The 26381-nt window shown below is 41.3% G+C and overlaps 1 protein-coding gene and 1 non-coding gene across 2 annotated transcripts in view; one reads left to right on the forward strand and one right to left on the reverse strand.

Moving 5' to 3' along the window:
• Positions 1–25738, reverse strand: part of Lcmt1 (leucine carboxyl methyltransferase 1) — a 50034-nt gene extending 24296 nt beyond the window's left edge. The window contains exons 1-5 of the mRNA XM_020184657.2: positions 25443–25738; positions 10261–10352; positions 8859–8980; positions 4214–4290; positions 2494–2555 (exon numbers count right to left, since the gene is read on the reverse strand). Of these exons, the coding sequence (XP_020040246.1) occupies positions 2494–2555; positions 4214–4290; positions 8859–8980; positions 10261–10352; positions 25443–25552 (463 nt within the window). The 5' untranslated portion in view covers positions 25553–25738. The remainder of the gene's footprint in view (positions 1–2493; positions 2556–4213; positions 4291–8858; positions 8981–10260; positions 10353–25442) is intronic.
• LOC141418649 (U6 spliceosomal RNA) lies at positions 23289–23395 on the forward strand. Its single transcript, XR_012443316.1, has one exon. It is a non-coding gene; the product is annotated as a U6 spliceosomal RNA (small nuclear RNA).
• Positions 25739–26381: the final 643 nt, after the last annotated feature.

Here is a 26381-nt window from a genome sequence, read left to right on the forward strand (position 1 = left end):
GTACCCACTGTAGAGGAGCTAATATAGTAATCTCAAACTGACAGAGGTCACTATGGTAAGGTGACTGGGAAGTAGTGAAGAAGCCTGGCAGAGATGAACCAATTCGGGTTGTAATATACATATGCATGGAAGCAATACTAGGAATCTCTCAGTATAGCTATCCTATCTCAAACTAGCAGAAATGCTATGTCTTTCTTATTACTGCTTATGTCTTCTCTTCAATAAAATTGTAGAAGTGGGCAGAACAGGTTCTGCCTAGAAGCGAGGGGGTGTGGGAGGGAGAGGAAGGGGGCAGGGGGCAGAGGGAAGAGATGGCCCAAACAATGTATGTACATATGAATAAGTGAATAAACCAAAATAAATAAATAAATTAAAAAGATGGACAAAGTAAATGAAATGAAAATTTCTAACAATGTCCCAGAGATCAATCAAGCTGAGGAAAGAAAATCCATTTCACTTGCATCCAAAGTTGTATACACTGTTTAAATAACAGGGCAACCCTTCAGCCTATCAGATCAGAAGAAACTTTTTAAATGATCATGCCCAATGTGGGTATAGGGAAAGAGAATTCTCATCAGTGCTACCAAAAATATAAACTAATAAAAAGGAATTTGAAAAGCAGTTTGTTCATAGCTACTAGAATTCATAATGTACGATTCTCTGAACTAGCAACTCCTGAAAATATGCAATACACATATATTTGCTACAATATTGCTTTATATAAAAGCATAAAAAAGCAGCAATCTACATGACTGTTGGCAGGAAACAGATTAAACAAAATGAAATCTCCATGCAAAGGAGCACCATGAAGCCACTGACAACAATAAGATGGGTCTGTACACTCTGAAAGGAAAAGACGGCTGTGATTTGTTAGGACATGAAAAGAGTAAGCTGCACAACACTGTATATAAATTATTCACTGTTTATTAAATTTCATATGACTCTACATTTATATATGGAAGTAGAAACTCATCCAACATATATTGAACTACATCATATACATACTCAACACATATGTTCATTCACTCAACAAAGACTTATGGAACCTCCCATGTGCCAGGCACTGGGGTATGCTGATTTATGCATCTATTTACCTCCCTCTGTGTATACTGCACATCTGTGTTTAGAGAACACTTTGAATACTGGTTATCTTAGGGGTGGAATTATGGTGGGTCTTTACTTTCTACTTCATATATTTCCACATCGTTTGATCAAAGATAATGCAAAGGCCTAGATTCTTCATTAGAGATCATGATGTTGACACAAATGTTAACCAAGTGAATAGAAAAACTATAACAGCAAAAGTGAAGAGAAAATGGGGTAAGTAGAAACCCAAAACATGAAAGTGTTTGATGTCCCCACGGCAGAGGAACTAATACAGAAACCTTAAAGCAACAGAAGTCAATATGGGAAGGGGATCAGGAACTAGTGAAAAGGTCAGGTAGAGATGAATCAACTTAGGTTGTAACACATCTGTGCATGGAAGCAATGCTAGGAATCTCTCTGTATAGCTATCCTTATCTCAACTAGAAAAAACGCTTTGTCTTTGTCTTTCTTATAAAAAAAAAAGTGAAGAGAAAGCAAGGAGAAAAGGCAAAACTTGAATAGGTACTACTTGTATGAGGAAATAAAGGCTAGGGGAGATACTTTCTGTGAAAACTTTATTGGGACTCCAATCACAAAAAGGATGACTATAGCATTATGGTTGTGCATAAAAGAAGGCTTATCCACTGTGTGATGTTTGCTGTGTCATGTTGACCATCTGAGAAGGCTGCTCTCTCTGAGCATATTTCTAAACTAAAAGATTATTAAATTCCTTGAAATTTTGTGTTAGATACAAACCGAACACAATGGAAGACCCTGATAGAGATTGTTTTTAAAACCACAATTTGACTGCTCAGAAATGAGAAAAGTGCTGTAGAAACATTTATAACTAAGTGTTGGGGGCTGGGGATGCAGCTCAGTGATAGAGTGGTTTTTTGCCTAGCACATGTGAGGCCCGGTTCAATACCCAGCATTGTGAAAAGAAAAAAAATTGTGTGTTTGGGGGCAGGGGGCAGAGTGTGTAGAGATACTGACTACAGGAGCTCAGCAGATAATATAAATGAAGAGATGAATATAGCAGGTCAAGTTGTGAGACAAAAGAGAGGGCTTGGGAATAGAAGGGCAGCAGGTAGGACTACTAAACATGTCAGAGTCTAATGCTGCTACCACTTGATTTTTTCAAGGAAAGATAAAAATTGATTTTTTCCAAGGAAAGCTGAAAAACTATTTTGGAAATATTAGAAGTTAATTTAAGCTGATTAATAAAAGATTTAAGATTAGAGACCTAAGGACATCTTAAGTCTCACACAAAAGCTTGCTTGAAATTCCTTAACGGTAACCACAATATAAGTGTAAATATCTCAACAGAAGTATTTGACATATAACACAGCACACACCATCTTTTAAAAGAAAAAAAAAAAAAACCGTAATCAACACTGTGATACTTGCCCATCTGCAGAGTGTCCTCCGAGTGCAGTTCTACAATGGGCTTGGACAGGAGAGGCTTGTTTCTGTGGAAAGATGAGAAAGAAGAAAGCTGAGTGAGTTTATCATCAGTTTACTCATGAGCTCAGGGACCTCCAAGATGCAGACAGTCCCTACAAAAATAGCAAGTAAAGGTTGAGTAAGTAGTCTTTATACACAATGCTTGGGACCAGAAGTTTTACAGATTCCAAACTTTTTTCAAACTTTTAGAATATCTGCATAGACTTTATTAGTTTAGCAATCTGACAGGATGCTCAAAAAGTTTCACAGACTACAGCACTTACGATTTTATGTTTTTTGGATTTAGGGAAATTCTAACTGCATATATTGCTACTGTTCAAAATAAAGGGCCACTCCCAAAGGTGCTTTGACCCTACATACACACAATAAAAATTCAGCAGAGACAGGTTTCAAGTTGGGTCAGCTATGCTTTATACTCAGCATCTGATGTCCAAATCACACACTGATCATGAAATCATTCCACTTAGAAATAGGTGAAGAATTTTCCAAACGTGCCAGTGTTTTCAGGTTGTCTCAAGTTTCTTGCTTATTCTCAAACCAAAATTTTAAGCTAGCTGTACTTTGCCATAGATAACCATAAGAATAAACTCTTAAACCAAAAGTTTAATAACATTTACATAATTCCCTTAATCTAGCAAATGCAAAAATTCAGAAATGGAGAGCCAAATTCAATATCCCAACAACCATACACAAGTACCAATCCATCTCTGAACTTGACTTCGAGTCCATTTACTGCTATTTCACTCAAAGTTCCAACTAGCTCAATGTACTCAGCAGTTCCAAAAGCATTAGAATCAGCATTTATCATTTTTAAAGCATGTTTAATATAAAATATGATATAATATCAGGAGAAAGTGAAAAATTATTTTCATAGTACAGACTAAATAAAGCTTGAAAAATACTTCCAGTTTGTAGGGACTAGTCAGGCTAAAGGACAAGCTAAAACTTTCATGTCTACTCCAGTGTTTTTAACAAAAAAATTAGGATTTTATCGATTAATTATGGGGGCAGGGCAAGAGTATAATAAGAACTACTAATAAGAACTACTAAGAAGACTTGACCTGGGGCTTCAAGTCAGGGTTTAGATCTCAGCTTGCCCCTCCCTAGCTAAAGAGCCTGTCTGAGACCAACACTCCTCATCTACAGCACAGGGGGCAAATGGCACTCAGCTCCATAGTGTGACCTGAGGATGAATGAGATGGTGCAGTGAAGCACTTAACATGGCACTAGGCAAAGAAAAGCTATTTGTAATCTACAACTTTGCAAAATTCGTAAACACTGGACTCACTATGACCATAATACCTTGTTATTTTTGTTATACAAAAATAATATGAAAATACTGCACATTTATTGTGGACCAGGTTACCTTCTATTTCCTGGGGATAAAGAAGTAAGCAAAGCACACATGAAATTTCAGGTGACTCAACTGAGTCAGGTCACTTTTCAATGTTCAGAGAAATGACATTAGTGGATCAGAGTCACAGGAAAGGTATGTGCTGAAGGCCACACAGTGTCCTGGATGAGGAACTCACAGCAAGAAAGAATGTGGAAAAGGGGCTGGGGAGAGCGCCCCCACAAGAGGCCTCTAGCATTCACACCTACAATGCTGAGAGCTGGGTCTCAACTCCACCCGCTCCACCTCCTCCAACAAAACCACACTTACTTGATATTGTGTAGCTTTCTCGTTACTATCATTGGAAAATCAACTTCAAAATATTTACTGGGGAGAAGATCTTCATCCTGGAGAAAACACACAAGTCATTTCTCTACTCGCACATTCACTGATCTTCTGCCTTTTACCAAGCACTAGGGGCTGAAGAAAAATGGAGTGTTTAAGGATTTTAAGTCAGGGTATAGATATGGTCAGAAATGTATTTTTCAAATTACTTCAGTCTCAGCAAGAAGAATGGAGCTGAGGGAAGCAAGAACGCATACAGAAAAAAGTTGGGAGGCTTCTGTAGTTGTCCAGTCAGAAGGTCTAGGTAGCTTCAACTAGACAGGGACACCTGGGATGGGGATGATGGAACTGCAATGCCCCTGGGAAATCAACAGACATAGTATTCATCAAAAAAGTAGCTTCAGGACTGGTGGAATGGCTCAATTGGTAGAGGGCACTGAATTCAAACCCCAGTACTGCCAACAAAAAAAAAAAACTTGAGATGAATTGTAAAGGTCAGGAAATCAATGTAGTGGGTTCTAACTAGCATTTTTTGAATGAAATACAACAAAACAGCAATAAGAAAGCTTCAGATGTAGTAGGGTAAGAATTATTTTGAGGACTAGAGGTATGGCTCAACGGTAGAGCCTGCTTTGTAAGCATGAAGCCCTGAATTCAAATACCAGTCCTGCCAAAAAAAAAAAAAAGAAAAGAATTTCAATACTGTTTTTTTTCCCATAACAGCAAAGCACAGTGAAGTGGTGAAGAACAAGTGCTCTAGAGTAGTGGGCAGGGTTCAAATCCCAACTGTACCACTTACTTGCTGTGAGGTCTTGGAAAATCACTAAAGTCCCTGGAACATGGAACACTTGCAAGTGGAGAAAAGGGTAATACCTCATGGGTAATCATGGAGGGCACTCAGGAAAAGGCCTGCCCTTAGTACATATGCTGTCTATGCCTTTATTATTTATAGGCACAGGTAGACAGATGTGGATGCTGGCTCAAGATATAACAGTTATTTTTCACTGTGGGCTGCAGTTCAACAAGTGTGAAATACACACACGCATGCAGAATTGAGACACACACATACACACACATACAGCTCTGCTGCCCCTTCTGCTTTTCCTAGTGTGGTTGGTAGCTACAGCTCCCATCCAGTCACCCACTGGCCACCCTAAGTCTTCTCTCCATCCTCTCCATGATCAGACACACCCTCATTCAGCCCTCCTGATGATTCTTGAATCTATCCACTCCTCCCAGCCTCTGTCACCTCTCAACCATACCATATCAATACCCCTCTCTGGTCTCTTTCAGCTGCACACCTCACGTCACTTCCAGCAGCGCTTCATGCATCTAAGACTTTGGAAGAAACAAGGCCTAGTGTTTCCCCATAGTGCTTTTGATACCCCAGAATACAGAACTGCCAATATTTTTTAAAAGGAAAGAAAAAGAAAACTGCTTACATCCTGAACCTGTGATGGAGTCTCTGGTGTAGAATGAGAGGAAGGAAAAGGAGAGTGAAGGGAGGCACCCTTGGTTCTGATAGAACTGGACATGTAAGAGAATGATTTGTGAAGATGGTGAAAAGAGATGGAAAGACAGGTGAATACTCAGGGGAAGCAGACATGCCAACAACCCCATGTTGGGGATGGAAATCACAGCAACCATGTTCCAGCAGGAAAATGATCCTCAAAAGCAAGCATCAGGTTGTGAAATCCAGCTACCTTACCCACATAGAGACCAGCCCTCTGTGGAAATTCCAGGGGATCTAGCATGGGGCTTACTTTAAAAAAAAGACAGACAGACAGAGAAGACGGTTTCCTGATATATCCTAGGGGACTTGGGCTTAATCTCAGCTGTCCACAATTAAAAGTCTATGATCTTCAGAGTTGGGCTATGTAGAAGACACTTGAGGATGCTTGGAAGATATGTGCAGAAGGGACACTGAAATACCTTTCTCTAGGAAATTTTACAATTCACAGGCTTTTACTTGGGACTGGGGGTGTAGCTCAGTGGTAGAGTGCTTGTCTAGCATGCAAGAGGTCCTAGGTTCCATCTTCAGCACCACAAAAAAAATAACTTTTACTCAAAGGGTATGGAAATTAAGAGTCATCTGGAATTCCAGCAGAAAATGAGAAAAGTGAAAAGAAAATTCATGAGGAGACCAGAGTGCACTCTGTGTTTTTTAGGACTGTGCCCTTGTTCAAGAGCTGGCCCAGGCATTTATCACCTGAGCCTCCTGAGAATTCTCAAACAGAGGCTCCCCTGGAGCTTTTAAGAAACAGATGGTTTTGTTCTGGAATTGGACAAAGGAGAAAAACTGCTGTGGCAAGTGATGCCTTAACCTCTGGCACTGTGAATTTCTGTGGCCTTTGACAGTCCATTCCCAAAGAGCTCACACATTGTGAGTTGGTATGGAAGACACCAAAGACTAGGCAACATGACCACAGGGCAGCCAGGAACAGCATCACTCAGACACAGAGGGGACCCATCATGGCTGACCATGTCACAGGCTGCCAAAGTTAACACTGCTTCCCCTTTGTGTGGAAACAGGATTTAAGAGACTGAGCTCTCAAAAGGTATCACCCACCACTGATTCTTTTTTGTGACAATATCAGCTTTCTTGCAGATGGGAATCTCCAATCATGTAAACAGTCTTGGGCCCCTGGAATGATATGGAAAGAGCTCCAGCACTAGTAGCAGCAGAAAGCCCATGATTCATGGCTAAACCTCTGCGACACAACAAGGGAACTGTCCCAGCTGGAAGGTGCATGATAAGCAGATCATGGTCCAGGCTTTTGTACATTTTTATTACAACACATAGATTTTTAAAACAGAGATTAGCAAACTTTTTCTGAAGAGCCAGAAAAATAAGTATTTTAGCCTTTGCAGGCCAGATGGTCTATGTTGGAACTACTCAACTCTGCTGCCATCATTGTCATATGGCTGCTACAGCACAATATGCAAACAAATGAAAGTGGCTATGTTCCAATAAAACTTTATTTACAAAAACAGATGGTGGGCTAGATTTGGCCAGGGCCTAGGTTGTAATTCCAACTCTAGAAGTGCAAACAAGGAAAATAACTATATACACTTGAAAAGGAACTTTGGATTCTAAAAAAAGTTACTTCAGATCAATATAATTGTCAATTAAAGTTCAAAATGGCCACAAAACATTTTCAGATTTTCTGCAGTTCTCCTTCCTCACTCGTGACAGACAACTTTTATCTTAGAAGGGTTATACAAATCTCAGTATACTTTGCTCAGGAATAAAAATCTCAGATTTATTAATTATTAACCCACCTACAAGATTAAGAGAAAAAAGTAAACCATGTAATGAAGGGGTCTTAGGCCTCTGTCACCACTGACATAGTAAATCCCTTACATAGTATGTGCCCCAGTTCCTCACATTGCTACATTACAAAGACAAAGCAGGTCTACAGAAAAGGGGATGTCATCAAAGACTCCCTGAACAACCAAAGGACTTGTACGTAAAGAGGAAGGGATTTGAGTTTTGATGGGCTGACTCCAATGTGTGTTCCCCATCCAGTATCACTGGCTGTGGGACCCTGGAAGACACATGCTCTCTCAGCCCCATTTTCTCCATCTGTGAAGACCTCTCACAGAGTTATCAGACAAATTCATGAGGTCCTTATATAAAAGCATCCCATAAATGTTAGTTATCTTACCCTAAAAGAAGAATACAAAGGCACAATGAACACCAAGACCATATTGAGGCCACTAGTCCCTCATGTAAGAGAAAGGTTGGGAGTTCTAATGACCTTATCAGGTGAGCTGATTAGGAACCAAATAGCTAAGCAGGTCAGGTTATGTCCATAAACTCTAATTTATCTTGGTCTGCACATGCAAGGAATCTGGGAAAGGCACGTACCCATTACTGCCATATGACTGATCTCATAGAATAATCAAGAAAAATCTGCACAAACCTATAAAAAAGAAAACATAGCCAGGGAGGCCATTGTAGGGAAAAGGTTGAACAATGCAAACCAAGCCCAGGAGTCAAAAGGCAGCACTTAAGCCTGGTCTTACCACTATCTCAAATCAAGTTTCCTTCCTCGTGAGTATGCAATCTGATCTGTTCTCAAACCCTTGTAGGGTAGGTAAGGGATCCAATCAAAAAAAAATTTAAAAAGGACTTTGCATTATAATATAATGCCCAGCTTCACAAATCTCCAAATTTTATCTGATATATCATTATGTGGACAACAGATCTCAGTTATTGTTAAAAAAACAAATGCATGGACTCTTTGGCCCAGTAACTACTGTAAGAATTTTTCCTCTTGATATATATCCACATGTACAGAGGATGCACATGAATTTTTATTGTAATCCCACTTATAACACCACTAAGAAGCAACCTCATTTCACTAGGGCCCTGATGAGATAAAAACCAGGACTGGGTTTGGGAGGTATCTAGGTAAGTGGGGACAAGAGTGAGAGAGCGGCTTTCACTGCATACCACTTAATGTATTTTTAAACTTTTGAACCAGGCAAACATCTTAAAAAATTAAATTGAGGGTTGGAGGTGTGGCTTAAGCGATATGAAGCCCTGAGTTTAAACCCTAGTCTTACCCCTCCACACCAAAAAATTAAATTGAAACAGTTGGATGGGAGGGGAATTTTTACTTACCTTTAATTTCCAAAAAATGGTATCCATCCCAGCTCCAAGGTTGATAATTTGACAGTGACATTCTGTCTTCCGAAGGAATGCCTTTATAAGCTGACTGACGCCATGGACTCGAGCAAAATATCCTTTGGGAGGACCAGAGAAACAAGCTATCACCCAGTGACAACACAAGTTCTCCTTACAAAGCCCCCCCATCAGAACCAAGTGCCATAAGGGACCCTGGTTTCTGCAACAGCTGTTAGAAAACCTGTCTCAAGACCCCAGATAGAATGCCAAGTAAAACAGTCCATCCTTATCTCAGAAACTACTGCCTTTAACACTTCTTTGCAGTTCATATAGAATCTACTGACGGAGCCCTGTTTAGCATCCATGAGTCCCAGTACACAGGAAAATTATAATTATTTGATCACTTTTTCTCAATGGGGCTGAAGATAAGTCATGCTCCTGTCTCAAATCCTTGGGACTTCCTAGATGAAAATTACTTAGAAAGTCTAATAGTGTTACTAAAACTATAAGACAACAAAAAGTAATCTCTCACATGAACAGACAGTTCACAGTAAAAGAATAAAAGGAGGTGTTTGTTTTGGTCTGATTTTTTTTTTTTTTTTGAGATAGGGTCTCACTACTTAGCCAAGGTTGGCCTCAAACTCGATCCTCCTGCCTTAGCCTCCTAAGTGCTGGGGTCACATGTGTGTGCTACCACACCTGCCTTATTAGTGGATTTCAAAGATAGGAAAAATGATGCTCAACCTCACCTACAATAAAAGGAATATACAATAAAATATCAGTATATACCATTTTTCATGTACCAGATGAACAAAGATTAAAGTTTCATAGTATACCTGTTATCCTAGCTAGCTGGACAGCTGAGGTTGGGAAAATTGAAGTTCAAGGTCAATCTGGGCAAAAAGTTCATGAGACTCCATGTCAGCCAATAGCTGGGCATGGTGCTGCACACCTGTCATCCCGGCTATTCAGGAGGTTGAGATCAGGAGGATGAAGGTTCCAAGCCAGCACAAGCAAAAAAGTTCCATCTCAAACAGGAAAAAGTTGTTCATAGTGGTGCATACTTGTCATCCCAGCTATAGTGGGAAGCCTACAATAGAATCACAGTCCAAAATGGTCTGGGCAAAAAGTAAGACCCTATCTCCAAAATAACCAGAACAAAAAAGGCTGTTGGCATGGCTCAAGCCCTAATGCACCTGCTTAGCAGTTACAAAGTCCTAAGTTCAAACCCCAGTATGGCAAAGTTTTATCATATACCATGTTGATGAGTGATGCTGGGAAACATGCCCCTCTGTATTCTGTTGAAAGTGTATGCCCCGGCTTTCTTTAAGAACAAATCCCTAAAACCTCAGGCCTCATGGATGATGAGGAAACAGTGGGGAAGGAGATGGTCACTTGCCTCTGTTAATTTCGGGGGCTTTCCTTTCTTTAGACAGTCTCACAAGGTGCTGGATGTAGGGGTCATGCCAGTAACCAATGCTTACCGCAAACCTAAAAGGGATATAAAAGCAGACAGGTATGGAAATGAGAAGGTTCAGACCCAGGTTTCACTGTCAGGTTCCCAGGAATCAGGCCAAAGATCCACAGGAAAATCATGTACCTTAAGCGGCCAAATTCACATGTAGTGCCCCATGACTCCTTCAACCAGATTCATCTGTTCATTTTCATATTCACATTACACTGTCCTTCCTGCTTTCCAGCGATCACTTACCTCTTCCTCATATTGCTAATTCCTTTCCCAGAACCCCAAACAGCAAATAACCTCACCTCATACTTCAGAAAGATTGTAACTATTTGTTCACTAAGCAAATTCATCACCCAGAACTAGTCATATAACTCTACTAAGCCAAACACTCTGTTTTCAGAGGGAGACCCAAAAAAATGGGCAAACATCACTAATTGCCACCTAAGTATTTCTTCCAACTCTGTACTAGGGCCAGTCATTATACATCCTTTGAGGTCACAGTGGGAAAACCAGGAACAAATAAGTAGAACAATTACAATGCAGAAAACACTATGATGATCTACATTCTCCCTACCCAGGTCTGCACTGCAGGAATTAAAAGCTTCAGTGTTCTAAGCCTGGGAGCTGCTGCCCTGATTATCACTAAAAGTCTCTGGCAACCAAGAAGAGCCAGACTTAGGACAACTGAGAAGTCATAACAAGAACTTGGATTCCCAAGACCATCCTAAGCCATTCTGGGCCTGTAGCCTGTGCTAACTCCCAATGTAGAGCTTGAGAGATGATTAAGTGTTCTAGACATTTAAGTGACATGAGTAAGGCTTCCATTTGTTCCTTGAAGGCTAAAGCATCCTAAGTGAAACCCTGGTCCTACTTTCATTTCCATCCTCCCTGACAAGTAAGCTGATGTTTTAAGGTGTGTGTGTGTGTGTGTGTGTATGTGTGTGTGTGTGTGTGTGTGTGTGTGTGTGTGTGTGTGTTGCATTGCTCAGTTAGAGTCTAAACTCCCAGAAGTGTGTGTGTGTGTGTGTGTGTGTGTGTGTGTGTTGCATTGCTCAGTTAGAGTCTAAACTCCCAGAAATAGATACTACATCGTTTCTTTTCTTTATATCTACCAATACAGTCTGCTGTAAGTACCCAATCTATACAAACCTGTCTCTACAATCTTGCTCATTGATGTTTACACATCTATAGACACCCACGAGGAAGCACCTAGGTTTAGCTACTTAATGCAGCAATTGACAACATGCAAAACACTGACTAATGGACATGATTTGCTATGTAAGTCCAGGCTGTCCAAAGAAAACAGCAGTTTTATAACAGTAAGCTTGCTCATTTATCTAAAATTGAGATTTTCAGTGAGTTGTGACCATAAAGTCAATTAGTGTACACACCTACACTTTTTTAAACATGAAGAAGAGAATGAAAAAGATCATTAAGAATTACATATAGTAAGGGTAAAGACTATTTCACAAATGTTTCACGTTGACAGTCCAGTTCCAGTGAAAAATCTGTTTTCTCACTGTGGACAGGCAGATTGATAGATTTCAAAGGAATCGTCTAGTGCCACCTACTGGTAAAAATCACATGGGCAGTTGAGGGGCCAATGGTTCTTTCCAACTCTCATACAGAAGAGGGTTCTCATGGTGTGGTTAGGAACAGGATCTCACAGTTTGACCTGGCCTAGTGGCCACATTAAAGAAAGTTATTACATGCTGTTGGGAAGAGTAAGGAAGAGAGGGCTGTCTGGCACCACTGGCAAGAGTTCTAAAGGGAGATGAGCATCAGATTTCAGGATTTACAAGCCATCAACTGGAGATTAGCTGAGCAAATGACAGTGTACATACACAATGAAATGCTAACCAGTCATTTAAAACACAAGCCATAAGACTCAGACACAGCAAGATGTCTGTGAAACAAGACCAAGAATATATGTGGCCCATATGCCCAAAACCATATTGTGTGCATCTATGTTACTCAGAGAATTACGAGGGGGATTGATAAGAAAACATTAGCAGTGATTATTGTTGCGATTTCTGCTGTTAATTTTTTAATTTATCTACATTTCCTAAATGTTCCAAACCAACCACAGGACATATTTCATGAACTCTGAGATGCCATCAATTGTAACATGCACCACCAAGAAAGAAAAACACTGTCAATTACATTAACTTCCACTTATCATCCAGAATTTTAACTTTGTAGTTATTTAAAAGTTCTTTTAGACTTCTTTAAACAGACTGTAATAGGCAATCAAATTGCTTTTGCTGAAATGCACTGACTCCTTACTTGGGCACATAACTTAACTAAAAACAGGAGAAGCTTTGGCATCCCTGCCTCCGTTTTGTAGCTGTCTTTGCTCTAAGCCACTCTCTTTGAAGTCACTTTGCAATCACCTTGGATTCCAGGAAAGAAAGATAACATTTTCATGGCAAGGGACAGAAACTATTACCCAACAGTAGACCTTCCTCAGGATGTTCCAGTCCTCAGTTGTTCCAGATAACAACTCCAGAACCTCTCCCCAAACTTGGACTGAGATAATGACCACCCACACCACACCTGTGTCTGAACTATTTAATTATGCATATCTTCTGTCCCCTGCCCCCAGTTCTTTTGTCTACTTAAACCTATAGCTCATGTCTGTACCCCAAAAATAGCTGAAGATGAGCCAAGTGCTTACTCTGCTTCTTCCTATGGTATGTCCCAAGCCATATATAATAAACCTCCTTTCTCTGCCTTTACCATGCCTCTTTATTTGGCGTTTAGGAGCAGGTGGCCGGATCTGGCATACAAAATCTCAGGATTTTGGGCCTGGGGCCCAAAACTCCAGTTTCAAGACTGTTTTATCCCTCTCTCTCATACACAGACAATGGAAAGAAGAGTGGGGGAGGTCTAAGCGTCTATACCCGAGTGCTGGTGGCATCCACGGCACTGGATGAGGCAATTCTTAAAGAGTGCTCCACCACCATCTGGGGTCTTCTTCCAAATCCTGGTCCTCACTCTGTGAGTTTTCATACTGCTTCTTTCCTAATTGCATCAGAGGTGTCAAAAGTCAGTTTTCCAACAACTGGGATTTTTGCTCCTCCTTCAATGGTCTTTAAATGGTATGAGAAAGGCACCCAAGGATGGTGGTGACATTCACATCTGTATGTACAGGTGATGTCAACTTTATCTAACACACTGACAGAGACTGTAGGACACATGGAGAATAAATCAGACCTGATTCCAAAGAAGCTAAAATGCAAAAATCCATGTGTCACAGAATCAAATATAGTACTGCTTTCAGATGTCACAAACAAAAGGCAAGTATTAAACTAGGAAAATACCCATAACATGTCTCATAGTACTCATATTCTCACAATATAAAGAACCCTCCCAAATTAACAACAAAAATAACTCAAAATCTCAGAGGGGAGAAAATGGACAAAAAACAAATTGGGAGCCAGGCACTTGTGGCTCACACCTATAATCCTAGCAACTCAGGATGAGAAGGATCATGGTTAGAATCCAGCCTAGACAAATAGTTTGCAAGACTCCATCTCAAAAAAGGGCTGGTGGAATGGCTCAAGGTGTAGGCCCTGAGTTCAAACTCCAGCACAGAAAAAAAAAAAGAAAGAAAGAAAAACAAATTGGGGAGTGATTTACAAAAGAAATAAAACTGATCAACAAACACACAGGAAGTTCAGTCCTAATAATGGAAAAGAAAAAAAGGCAAGGCCCAAAAGACCAAAAATCGTATGTTCTCCCTCATATGCGGACATTAGATCAAGGGCAAACACAACAAGGGGATTGGATTTTGATCACATGATAAAAGCGAGAGCACACAAGGGATGTATGAGGATAGGTAAGACACCTAAAAAACTACATAGCATTTGTTGCCTTCAATGCAGGGAAACTAAAGCAGATACTTTAAAGCAACTGAGGCCAATAGGAGAAGAGGACCAGGAACTAGAGAAAAGGTTAGTTCAAGAAGAATTAACATGGAAGGTAACACACATGCACAGGAAAGCAATGCCAGTCAACTCCCTGCATAGCTATCCTTATCTCAACTAGCAAAAAGCCTTGGTCCTTCCTATTATTGCTTATGCTCTCTCTTCAACAAAATTAGAGATAAGGGCAAAATAGTTTCTGCCGGGTAGCGATGGGTAAGGGGGGTAAGGGAAGGGGCAGAGGGAAGGGGGGAGAAATGACCCAAACATTGTATGCACATATGAATAAAATTAAAATTTTTTTTAAAAGGCAAAATAAAAGCCAAAACAGCAGTATTTCTTATATCAAATTGTCAGCACTATTTTTAGTAGAACTTGGCTGTAAGAGGGAGGAGAAAGAGGGCACTTGAGCATGGGAACCCATGCCATGCCCATGAATAAACTGACACAGTTGTACCAGGTGCTGCAAAGTGCTGTGGCAAACAGGTATAGGAATCCTGGAACACATTGTACTCAATGAACAAACATTGAAATGTCCCACTTCAGGTCTTTATCCTAAGGAAATAACCAAGAATGGGCTCAAGAACACTATGAAGTTAACAATACCAAGTGAACAAAGCAGGCTTCTAAATTATATGTATCAGATGTTCCAATTATGTTAAAAACTATGTGTGTGTATACACACATATGTATATGTACTGTGTATGTATGTACACACACATACACAAACATACACACACACACACACACACACACACACACACACACACGAAGGTCACCCAGAGTCGGTATCACAATGTTCGGTGTCATCAACAGCAGTTATCTCTGCACTATCCATGATGCTGCTTTGCCTGTCAGTTTCCTCTGCACTGTGCCCACAAAACCCAGAGAACAGCTCTGTTTTTTTCATATTCTGACTCCATGTTTAAAACACAGATTCAAAGAACCAAAACTGCTAGATTAGGAAAAACCCTAAACACCTTCCCACTCTATCCAATCCACTACTTTCAATTTCCAAATATTCATTTATCATCTGTTCAATGTAATAGGTATTTAAGTCACTCCTGACAGATCACTTTTTTTTGTTCATTTATTTAATAATAGCCAGGGCTGGTGTGCTCCCTGGTATTTTCTTCCAATGCAACAATGTAATAAATACCTATTAAAATGTAAAAATGTCTGTGTAAGCCTAAAATCACCTCACATTGCTCCCATGAGAAACACCAATCCGGTTCAACCACCTATTCATTCAACATTTACTGACTGCATCAATTTGCCTGAGTGTCAACTACAACAATGGGTCCTTCACCAAAGAGGTGTGAAACCCTTCCAGCAGGCTTCAGGAGAGCGGAGGGCCTCTGGCTTTCCCAGCCAGAAAATCATGACTGCTGCTTCAACCACTGCTTTCAGGGACACTAAGCGAGTGCTTACCATGTGCTAAGCATTATTCAAAATGTAGACAAATATGAACCCATCCCCTTGGAACAACCCTATGAGGAAGGCACAGCTTTACAGACAAAGTGAGGCAGCTCCCTCAAGCTGTGGAACTTACTCTATTAATGTAGGGAACTCTATTGCCTTTCAAACCTACTTACCACCTGGATCTATATATCCCATATTCTCACTTGTTTCCCATGGAAGACTTCAGTTGCTTTAACAGTATTCATGTGTATGCATGATTGCAAAAGTCAGCCAACTATTCTTAACTATTCTTAGCATTAAAATTTTAGTTTGGGACTTCAACTACACACCACTTGTGGTCTTTAAGATCTCATGCTACCTCCAATTTTAACTTTATTATTGTTCTTTCACTCCTTTCGGTTTCATATTTAGTTTCCATTTCCTGATGCTTTCATTCTTGGTTATAAATGGAAAGCAGGAAGCAAAATCTTAAGGGCAATAGACTCTGTCCCTACACAGGACTTACATTTGTTGTCCCTCCCATGAGGTCTGAGTCCATGAGCCACCTGACTTGTTAAGCCACCTATAAACTGGCCTCAATACCTAGGAAGACTCACAATTACAATTCCCTCCCAAAGAAGACTATCAGTTTTGCCTTTTGGCTTCATCTAACATGTGATTACCTTACATGGATTAATATGATCTAAAATTTACTATCCCTTCTCACTTTTATGTGGCAGCTAAAAGGATCTCAAAGCAAAGAGAATACCATCTACCAGAGCCCAGGAAGAGTGTGGGCTCTGAGAGACAGAGAGTGAGAGAACAGGCTAGGTAGTTAGCTAAAATCAGGCAGGTATAGTTAGGACCAAGGGTACCCCCCCAAAAAACTTCCAATGTAGCCTGAGCTGACACCATCCCCCTTAACAACCCACTTCCCTAACAACTCCCACCCACCCACTCCCACCCTCACCCCAGAACTCAGGTGGGTGGGAAAAATGAAGATGGAAAGGACCTAAATGAGAACAGTTAAGGCCCCAGGGTCTGACTGGAATGTTGTGGGCCTGTCCAACCAGAATACTGCTTTCTGCACACCTAATTATTGTTGGGTCTGGAGACCTAAGGTAGATGAGTGAGTAGCCCATCCCTCCCCATCCCCCCCAGAGCAATATCATTGCTGTATTCTAAGGAGTTAGAGGCCTGCATTCCTGCACCCTGAGAGGGAGTTGTAAACTGCATTTCTGCATCCTAAAGAAAACATACAGGGTCTGATAGATCTGCCACAGGGCTGATGACCAAAATGCTCTCAAGATTGTTTCCCCTCCCCCAATAAAGGTGCAAACCAAACCAGTTCATCTAAGAAAGGCCACGAATCCCTGCCCAATGAGAAAAACCCACCTAACCTAGAGTTAAAATATCCATGAAAACTGCAGCCTTCATCTGAGCAATGAGTTACCAGTTTCTGGGCTCTGCTGCACTTCTCTAGCTGTAGCCTTTCCTTTCTCACTAATAAATCCCACTTCCTATACCGGCTTTACCTCATCATTCAGTGGCCTCACAAACCAGTTCCCTGGCCTGTGAAGGCAAGGCCCCTGACACCCAGCACATAACATTATCACAGAGAATGGGCTACTCCCAGGTGTGAACAGTTTAAAAAAAAAAAAAAAACCCCACACCCAAACCCACTTGGGACCCCTCCCTGCCTTAGGTAGGTGCTTTGTCCTTCCTCTTAATAAACTTCTTGTCTATACCCTCATTCTCCATTGTCTATGTACTGCATTTATCACACAAGACAAAGAATTCAGCATAAATCAGGAACTCTCTGCAGCTGAGCTAAAAAAGCTATGACCATAGCCAGCTTAACAGGCCCAGATCTCACAAGATTCTAGTTTCAAGAGAATAGTTAATAGGTACAGGTGCAGTTGGATAACCAGAATAACTTCTAGTATTTTATAGCCCAGTAGGATGACTAAAGTTGCCAACAATTGATTATTTCAAGGTAGCTAGTAGAGAAGATTTTGAATATTCCCAACACAAAGAAATAATTAATGTCTGAGGTGATAAGATTTGACATCAAAATGACTGAGAAAGATTCTGTTCCTGACCAAACTCTAGCCAGGCTGCTCTGAGCTCTTTCTCCAGTAGGCCTCAACCTTGACCTATAGCCTTTAACAAACAATAACAGTTTCTAACAGCTCAAGTCCCCATCCCTAGGATGACCCATCTCCCTTTAAAGGACCTGTCTGAGGAAACTCAAGGCTGCCAAAAGGATTAGCTGTTTATTCCAGAAGCCCTGAACAGGCCAGGCCTCCAGCCTCTGAAGGACAGTAGGAGCCAACTTTATAAGCGCAGATAGCAAACCCAGGTAGGACCAGGTGACCAACTCTGCCTTCCACTTTTTTTTGTGGCTTTTCACTACCCCAACCTTACTGAGCCCCTGAACACTTCCCTATCTCCTCATTAGTCCCTAAAATACCCAAACACCTCTATTCAAATTTAAGTTCAGCTCAATTTGTGCTGATTGAATTAGACTAAACTCCAAGAGCTATTGCTGATCCAAGTCTGTCAATGCTACTTTATTATCTGGCTTTATCTTTGACAACACGCACAACACAAATAAACCTCAAGAATGTGTTGAATAAAAATACATTCCATTTATGTGATATTCAACAACAGGCAAATCTAATCTATAGTAGCTCAAGTCAGAGGATGGTGAATAGGTTGGTAGAAGGAGACTTACTAGAAAGAGATATGAGAGAACTTTCTGAGTTTATTTCTTATTTTGGATGGTGGTAGACAGAGTTAACATCAGTCATCAAAATGAACCATGAAAATCTGAGCATTTTATTCTACATAAATTACCTCCTGCCCCATCTCCCTTTCTTGAATAACCTGGAGAGATTCTGAAGGAAAAAAAAGAAAAGGAGGATGTAGCAGCCATTCCAAGTTCCCCTTATGTCATAGTATGTCTTGTGCTGCTATTGTAAAATACCTGAGATTGAGTAATTTATAAACAATAGAAATTTATTTCCTCATAGTTCTAGAAGCTCGGATATCCAAGATCAAGGCTTGGTATCTGGAATAGGCCTTCTTGTTGCATCTTCACCTGGCAGCAGAAGAGGGAAGAAAAAGAAGGAGCAACTCCATTCCTGTCAGCTTTTTTTATTGTGACATTAATCCACTCATGAGGGCAGAGACCTCATGACCTAACCACTTCCCAAAAGCCCTTACCAACCGACACTGCTGCATCAGGAATTAAGTTTTCAACACATGAATTTGGAGGGATACAGCCAGACTTCAGCACCTTTCTTCTTCCTAAGAGGAGCCCAATTTTGTTTGAGACATCAATCTGCCCTATTAAAAATTCTTGCCACACTGGATCCTAGCCCTGGTCAATGAGAAGCCTACTTGGTAGGACTTCCTGAAAAGATACTGTTTCCTTGATGGAAACGGACGGACACAAGACAAACTCTTTTGCTAGTATCCTTCCTTTAGCATGGATGAGGAAAGTTTGGGGTTTTTTTTTTTTTTTTTTTGGCATTACTGGGGTTTGAACTCAGAGTTTGGAAACTTGCTAGGCAGGCTCTCTACCATTTGAACTACACCTGAAGCCTTTTTTCCTCTGGTTAATTTTGAAACAGGGTCTCACGTTTGTCTAAGCTGTTCTGGACTGCAATCCTATTTATTCTTCCTGCCTTAGCTGGAATGATAGACAGCCACCACACCCAGCACCCCAATTGAGATGGGGTCTAGCAAACTTTTCACACAGGCCAGCCCTGAACTGTGATCCTCCAGATCTCAGTCTTCCAAGTAGCTTGGATTACAGACTTAAGCCACTGGTTCGAGAGCCACAAGAAAATTCTTATATTTCCTGTTACTAACCTATCCTTGTCCTGAAAAATAAGCTATGGGAGCCCTGACTTAATGTTCTACTAAGTAACTCTTGAGGCAATGATTTCAGTCATCAAAATAAGCAAAAGCGATTTTAACTGCAAGTCAAGAATGTACACATTGCTGTCACAGTTCATATAAGAAGTTAGTCTATAAATGATGTTTCAAATCAATATGCAAAGATAGATAAAGATTGTAGGCAAAATTAACATTGCAACCTTACAATATACAGAGATGAGTGACCTAACAGAAAAGCAAAAACCACAAAGGTGTTAAAAGGAACTGTTAGTGTTACTGGGAATGGTCTAAGGATTACTCAAACCCTCAACCTAAAAGGTAATGATCGTCAGATTTTGCACCACAAAGATTTACAACTTTTTTTTACTATGAAATGCATGCAACTAGTTAAACTGAAGGACATGCATCAGCTTTACCGAAAAACTGCAACAAATACAGAGGTAAAGCATTATAGTCCCTAATACTGACAATTTTCACAGTCAATGATAAAAGTACAAATGACCAAGTCTGGGGATGTTGCTCAGTAGTACAGTACTTACCTAGTATGCCTGAGACACACAAATAAAAATATAAATAATCAAAAGGGAACCCACAGCTCATGCCTGTAATCTTAGCTACTCAAGAGTCAGAGATCAGGAGGATTGCAGTTCAAGGCCAGCCCAGGCAAATAGTTACAAAGACCATATTCAGAAAATATCCAACACAAAAAAAGGGCTGAAGGAGTAGCTCAAGTGGTAGAGCAACTGCCTACCAAGTGTGAGGCCCTGAGCTCAAACCCCAAAACTGCCCCCAAAAATAATAAAGTCAAAGAAAAAAGACAAAACTCAATAGGAAATGATATGAAAAGAGTACACGTGAGTGTACAGACTAAAAATGAGTAAATCAATGAGTGTACAGACTAAAAATGAGCAGCTTGACTAGTGATGAAATTAAAAATAAGTAATGGTGGAGTGGTTCAAGTGGTAGAGCACCTGCAGTACTGCCAAAAAAAAAATTAAAAATAACAACTATTACCAACTACAAATTAAAAAGGTATTATAAACTGAGAAACTGAGAATATTCCGTGATTTTCATCTTCTTCAGGATGGGTGGGAATGGTCCTCTTTCTGGGTCAACTTCGCAGAAACATCCCTCTGGAAATCTCTCTCACAGGAATAATCAAACACATGGAAAATGCTGACCACAATATGACTTCAATGGCAAAACCAGAACCACTTAAATATGGACAAGAGAGGAACAGTAAAGGTACAACCACACTGTGGAACACTGCACAGCCATTAAAAAAGAATCAAGCAGATCTACGTGAAACAACATGTACAAAATGTTCACATAACGGTACCAAAAGGGGGAAAGTACTCACTATTGTCATTTAAAAGTTAAGTTTCTAAGAGAAAACATGGTGTGGTACTAATGCTCTAGATCTAAAATCATTATCTGTAGCAGGTATTTTTCAAAATTGAATTTGTTCCTTAAAAAAAAAATTATGAAAGGGGCCAGGTGCAGTGACTCAGACTTCTAATACTACACAGTCTGGAGGTGGAGATCAGGATAGACCCCATTAGCCAGACTCCATTTCAGTCAATAAGCTGGGTGTGGTGGTACGGTATGAGGGAGGCAAAAATAGGAGGATCACAGTTCAAGGCATCCAGAGATCCTATCTGAAAATTTACTAAAGCAAAATGGGCTGGGGTTTGGCTCAAGAGGTAGTGCGCATGCTAATTAAGCGCTAGGCTCTGAGTTCAAATTCTAGTACCACAAGAAAAGGAGGAAGAGAAGGAAGAATTCTCTGTGATTCACTTAACTCTACCCATGGGCAAGTTTTGCAGCTCATTTCTCTTCATCAGAATGTTCTAAGGTGACATCTTCTCTGGGTATGGAAAACAGAACCTGCCTTGAAAATATTTCAGATGGAAATCTCTACCTCGCTCTCTGGCGCAGAGTTATGAAGATGCAATCAGTGTGCTGCTGGAAAGGCCCTGGGCCTACACCTTCAGGAAAAATCTGACTTCACCTACAGCTGACCCTCTAACTTGCTTCCATGTCGAGGGGGACATGTTTCAATTCCGTTGAGAAGTCAGATTGAGTTCTATAATTTTCACAATGAAATTTCAGCTTACAAGCCCTGATATAGGGCACTCAAAATCAGTAAACCAGAAAATTAGAATTTTAAGGCCTCACCAGGAAATATAAACTTGAACATTTGCATTCAGTTCTTCATCTGATGAATATTCACTGTGTGCCTACAATGCACAGGATTCAAAAGTAGGTATAGTCCTCACTCTGTGTAGTTTATTCTCACAGGAGAGACAACATTAAATAATTAATTTATGAGTTATATCTGGGCTGCTGACTACAAAGAAGACACATAGAATGCTAAGAGAACACTTAACAGAGGCAGATCTGTGGGTGTCAGAACTGGGTTTTTAAGAAGCCACACCTGAGCTGAGCCATCTCACCCCACATCCATCTGCTCAAGTTCTATCAGCTCCACCTTGTCAATGCCTCCGGACTGAAGGACTCTCAGCACATTCCCCACTGCCATCTTGCTCCAAGCACCAGCATCTCTCACTTGGGATATTCTCAGCACTACCAGGAGAAATTTCCTGGCTCCCCCAGGTCCCCACAGTCTGTTCTCAATAGAGAAACCACACTGGTCCTGGGAAGCCCACTCACTCTCCGATTCAAAATCCTCCAAAGGAGGTTGCAGTCCCCCTGTGAGGCCTGCAACCTCTGCATTCACCACTTGTCCCCTAAACCTTTCTTCTCTCACTCACTCAGGCTCCTGGAACAGGTCCAGCCAGCTCCAGCCTCAGGGCCTTTATACTCTCTGTTCTCTGCCTGGGACAGTGTTACCAGATATGCACAGGGCTTACCCCCTCACTTCCTACAAGTGTTTCCTCTGCATTTACCTTATCAGTAAGGCCTTCCCTCAATGCCCCCTTCTAAAATACCTACTGCATCCTGCCATCAGCCACATCAGGTGTTTGGCTTGTTTTCTGGCTCTTTCTGCCACTGCCATCAATGGTCCACAAGGGATCCACTTAGTTTGTTCACTTCTGCATCAGCAGTATCTAGAACAGTGCTTCCATAAATGGAGCAGGCACTCAATAAAGAATGCTGGATAATGAACCATTATTCTATGAACCGACATGCAGTCAAGGAAGGTGGGGAAAAGCATTTGAGGCAGAAGGAACAGTATGCTCGATGGCTAAGGAAGGGTGGCACAGGGCAGGGTAGAGAGGTATGAAGTGATGCTGTGGTTGCAGGACAGAGCAGACAGGGCGGGGACCAGGTGAGGTCTGCTTTTGAACAGCAATAGGAAGTCATTAAGCTAGAGCGTGACATGATCAGGTGGGCCTTTTACAAACCTGCGGCTTGGCTGTGACATACAGACTGGGAAAGATAAGGACTGAGGGAACCCAGGAGGCCAACTAGAGCCTTAGTTCATAAGTGAACCATAAGTCTCACAAGAAATCCTATGTAATATCATGATTTTTAATAAGATTTACAAATGTAATATGTTACAATGAAGATGCTCACAGTATCATAGAAACTGAAAGACACTGAATTCTGCAATATATCTTAAAAATTAACTTGCGGAGCTGGGTGCCGGTGGCTCACACCTGTAATCCTAGCTACTCAGGAGGGAGAAAGACATCAGGAGCATAGTGGTTCGAACCAGCCTGAGCAAATAGTTCTCGAGACCCTATCTCAAAAAAATCCCATCACGTGCTCACTTCGGCAGCACATCTACTAAAACTGGAACGATACAGGGAAAATTAGCATGGCCCCTGCGCAAGGATGACACGCAAATTCGTGAAGCATTCCATAAAAAAAAAAAAATCCCATCACAAAAAAGGACTGGTGGAGTGGCTCAAGGCAAAGGCCCTGAGTTCAAGCCCCAGTATTGAAAAAAAGAAAATTAATGTATGGATTCTCACAGTCTCTTGGCCTAAGTTTTTCCAGACAAGGGAAAACCCAGGGCAAAAAAGCTTTGATGAAATGCACCAGATGGTGAACAAAGGTGGTCTTTACAACCCAGGACTTATCCCAGAAGATTCTTATTCATGGGCCTATGCATCTATATTTAAAAATTAAATTAAATTAAAAAGCCCCACAGCCTATGCAGACATGCAGTTCAGGTTGGGAACTGCTACTTTACCTTCTATGCATTCCCAAATAAACCTTCCTCTATGCTGTCTAGCGGTTTGTAGATGCAGAAAGCATTGGCAACTGAGGCAGACAAGAGTTGAAATACTCAAGTCACAAAAAGGCATGTTCTAGTTATACTCTTTCTCTGTTCTTTGTGTTGGAACTATTTTATAACTCATTTACTTTTCAGAAAACAAGTATGCAAAAATATTACCAAAAATATCAAATTATCCTGACCCTAATGACTACTTTTTTTTTGTTTTTGTTTTGGCAGCACTGGGGTTTGAACTCAGGGCCTATGCTTGCTGGGTAAGCGCTGTACTACGTGAGCCACATCGCCAGCCCTTTCTCTCTGAAACTTGTGATAGCACTACAGATTCTTTTAGCAGATGACAGGAGATATGAGATAACATTTCTGGTTCAACAAACAGTTACAGATCAATGATCAATAGTAACCGGAAGCTGGAGAAATATAAACCCTGTAAGTCCACAAATTTCACCAGGCACCGCCTCCAAGTCTTTACTACTTATGAATGTCTTTATTTATTTAGCCAACCACCACTAACACTTACTACATGGAAGTGCTCTCCTAATACTAAACACTATTGAATCTTCAAAAACACCTAGAAAAGTGAGCATTAATTTCACCCCCGTTTTACAGATAAAATACTGAGGCACCCAAGTTTACACAGCTTGGAATTAGGAAAGTCTGGCTCCTGAGTTGATGCTCTGAAACACAATGTCTCCAAGAACCTATAAAATATGCAAGATTTCATCCAAAACTTTGGTATTCTCCACACTGCAATCACGCCATGCCCCGCCCCTACTTCTATCTCCACAGCATTCTTTTAGTTGCTCCAATAGTTCAGAGTCCTCCCTTGTTCTGCCTGAACACTCTCCTACATACCTATCTTTTAAGTCTTTTCTTCTCAGCTTAAACATCACTATTTAAATTACAAACTTTATTGGCACAATGAACCTCCCAGAGCTCAACACAAAATTATAATTATGTATCTCGTAACTATTTGTTTCCTGTCCGTCTTCTCCAGTCAGGCTGTAAGTTCTAGGATGTCCCACACCAAGCCTTTCTTGTTAATCATACATTCTCAATCGCTGAAACCCCACCAACCCCACCACCAAAGCAAGGGCCTGGCACAATGTAATCTCCCAATAAATTTGCTGAAATAAGGAACTACGCAAGCCTCATGTTTTCTCTCTCCAAAGCATACCTGCGTTGGCAATGCCCACCACCACCTGCTACCACACCACTAATACTGAATGTGGTACTGGTTCTGTAAACAAACGCGGTGAGGCGCAGGACAGATGGTCTCTTCCTCATGGGCTTGAGTTTCAGGTGCACAATAAGGAAGGTGACAATCCCCAATAAAACATAACTTACAAAGGAGGGAAAATCTGCACTTCTCTTCATTACCATCAAGGCTGCGATTACTATCTGCAACATGTCTGTCTTTCTAGCGAGACTTTACCTCCAAGAAGGCCAAGACCACCTCTGCCTCGTTCAGAGCCACAATCCCACTCACTGTGGCTCACAGGAGGAGCTCAATAAACGGAGCCCTGCCCAGTGCACTTCCCAAGTGTAAAGCCAGGATCGCTCGAGCTGGGTGTGGCATCTCTTTCAGGCGTCCGAGCGTATTCCTTGGACACAGGTCCACCTCCCCGCCAGGCCCGGGACTCCCAGAGCCGGCCCCTAACCCTGCTCCCCGCACGCACCTCTTGCACAGAGAAGCATCCTCGCAGGTGCCGCGCACGCCCTCGTCGTCCACGTCGCAGCTCGACGTGGAGGAAGAGGCGAAAGGGGGCTCCCTCCGGCTAGTGGCCATGGGCGTGAAGGTTCTGGGGTGCTGTGACCACCAGGGACATGGAAGCGGGGTCAACAAGCGCCAGGGAAAGGAGCAAGCCACACGGACAAGACAGGACCGAGGGGCTGGGTACCACCGGGTCCTCTGGCGCTTCTCAATGACGCCGCCCCAGCGCAGCCCCAGCAACCTTCCCCAGCTGATTGGCGTCTCTATCCTGACACTCATTGGGCATTTCCCCGCCCCGTCAGATCGCAGAGCTGCTCATTGGAAGAATCGTTTTGACTCCTCCCATATAACCCGGAAGTTTGAGAAGAGAGCCAGGAAACTGAAAAAATGACCTAAGGGCGCCGCAACACTTTCTGGGAAGTGTAGTCTTAGGTGCTTTAGGAGGCTACAGGCTTTCTTCTCGCTAGTAACAAAATTCTATAAATTAATTCAGGACAGAAGAACTAACAGGATCTTTAACAGTGTCGTAAACAGCAGAGAATTCAGCCAGAAGAAACAAGAGTAGTTGTTATTTTAAGTCCGTGTTCAGTGTCATTCAACAATTTAACAAATATTAAGGGGTGCTGACACTGTGCCCTGTCCTGTGTTAAGGGTTTTGCACACATAATCGCCTTTGAAATGATGTGAAGGAAGGTAGTGTGTGGAAACCTGATATAATTAAAAACTATGGAACGATGAAAATGAACTGGAGGTACCAAATAAACAAGTATCAATGACTGAATTTCAGAAACAATGAATGTTCAGTGAAAGAAAGATATTTTTACGGTGGCTTACACCTGTAATCCTATCTACTCAGGAGGCAGAGATCAGGAGGATTGCGGTTCGAAGCCAGCCTGGGCAAATA

This window comes from Castor canadensis, chromosome 17 (genome assembly GCF_047511655.1).
Source record: "Castor canadensis chromosome 17, mCasCan1.hap1v2, whole genome shotgun sequence".
In the NCBI taxonomy this organism is placed as follows: Eukaryota; Metazoa; Chordata; class Mammalia; order Rodentia; family Castoridae; genus Castor; species Castor canadensis.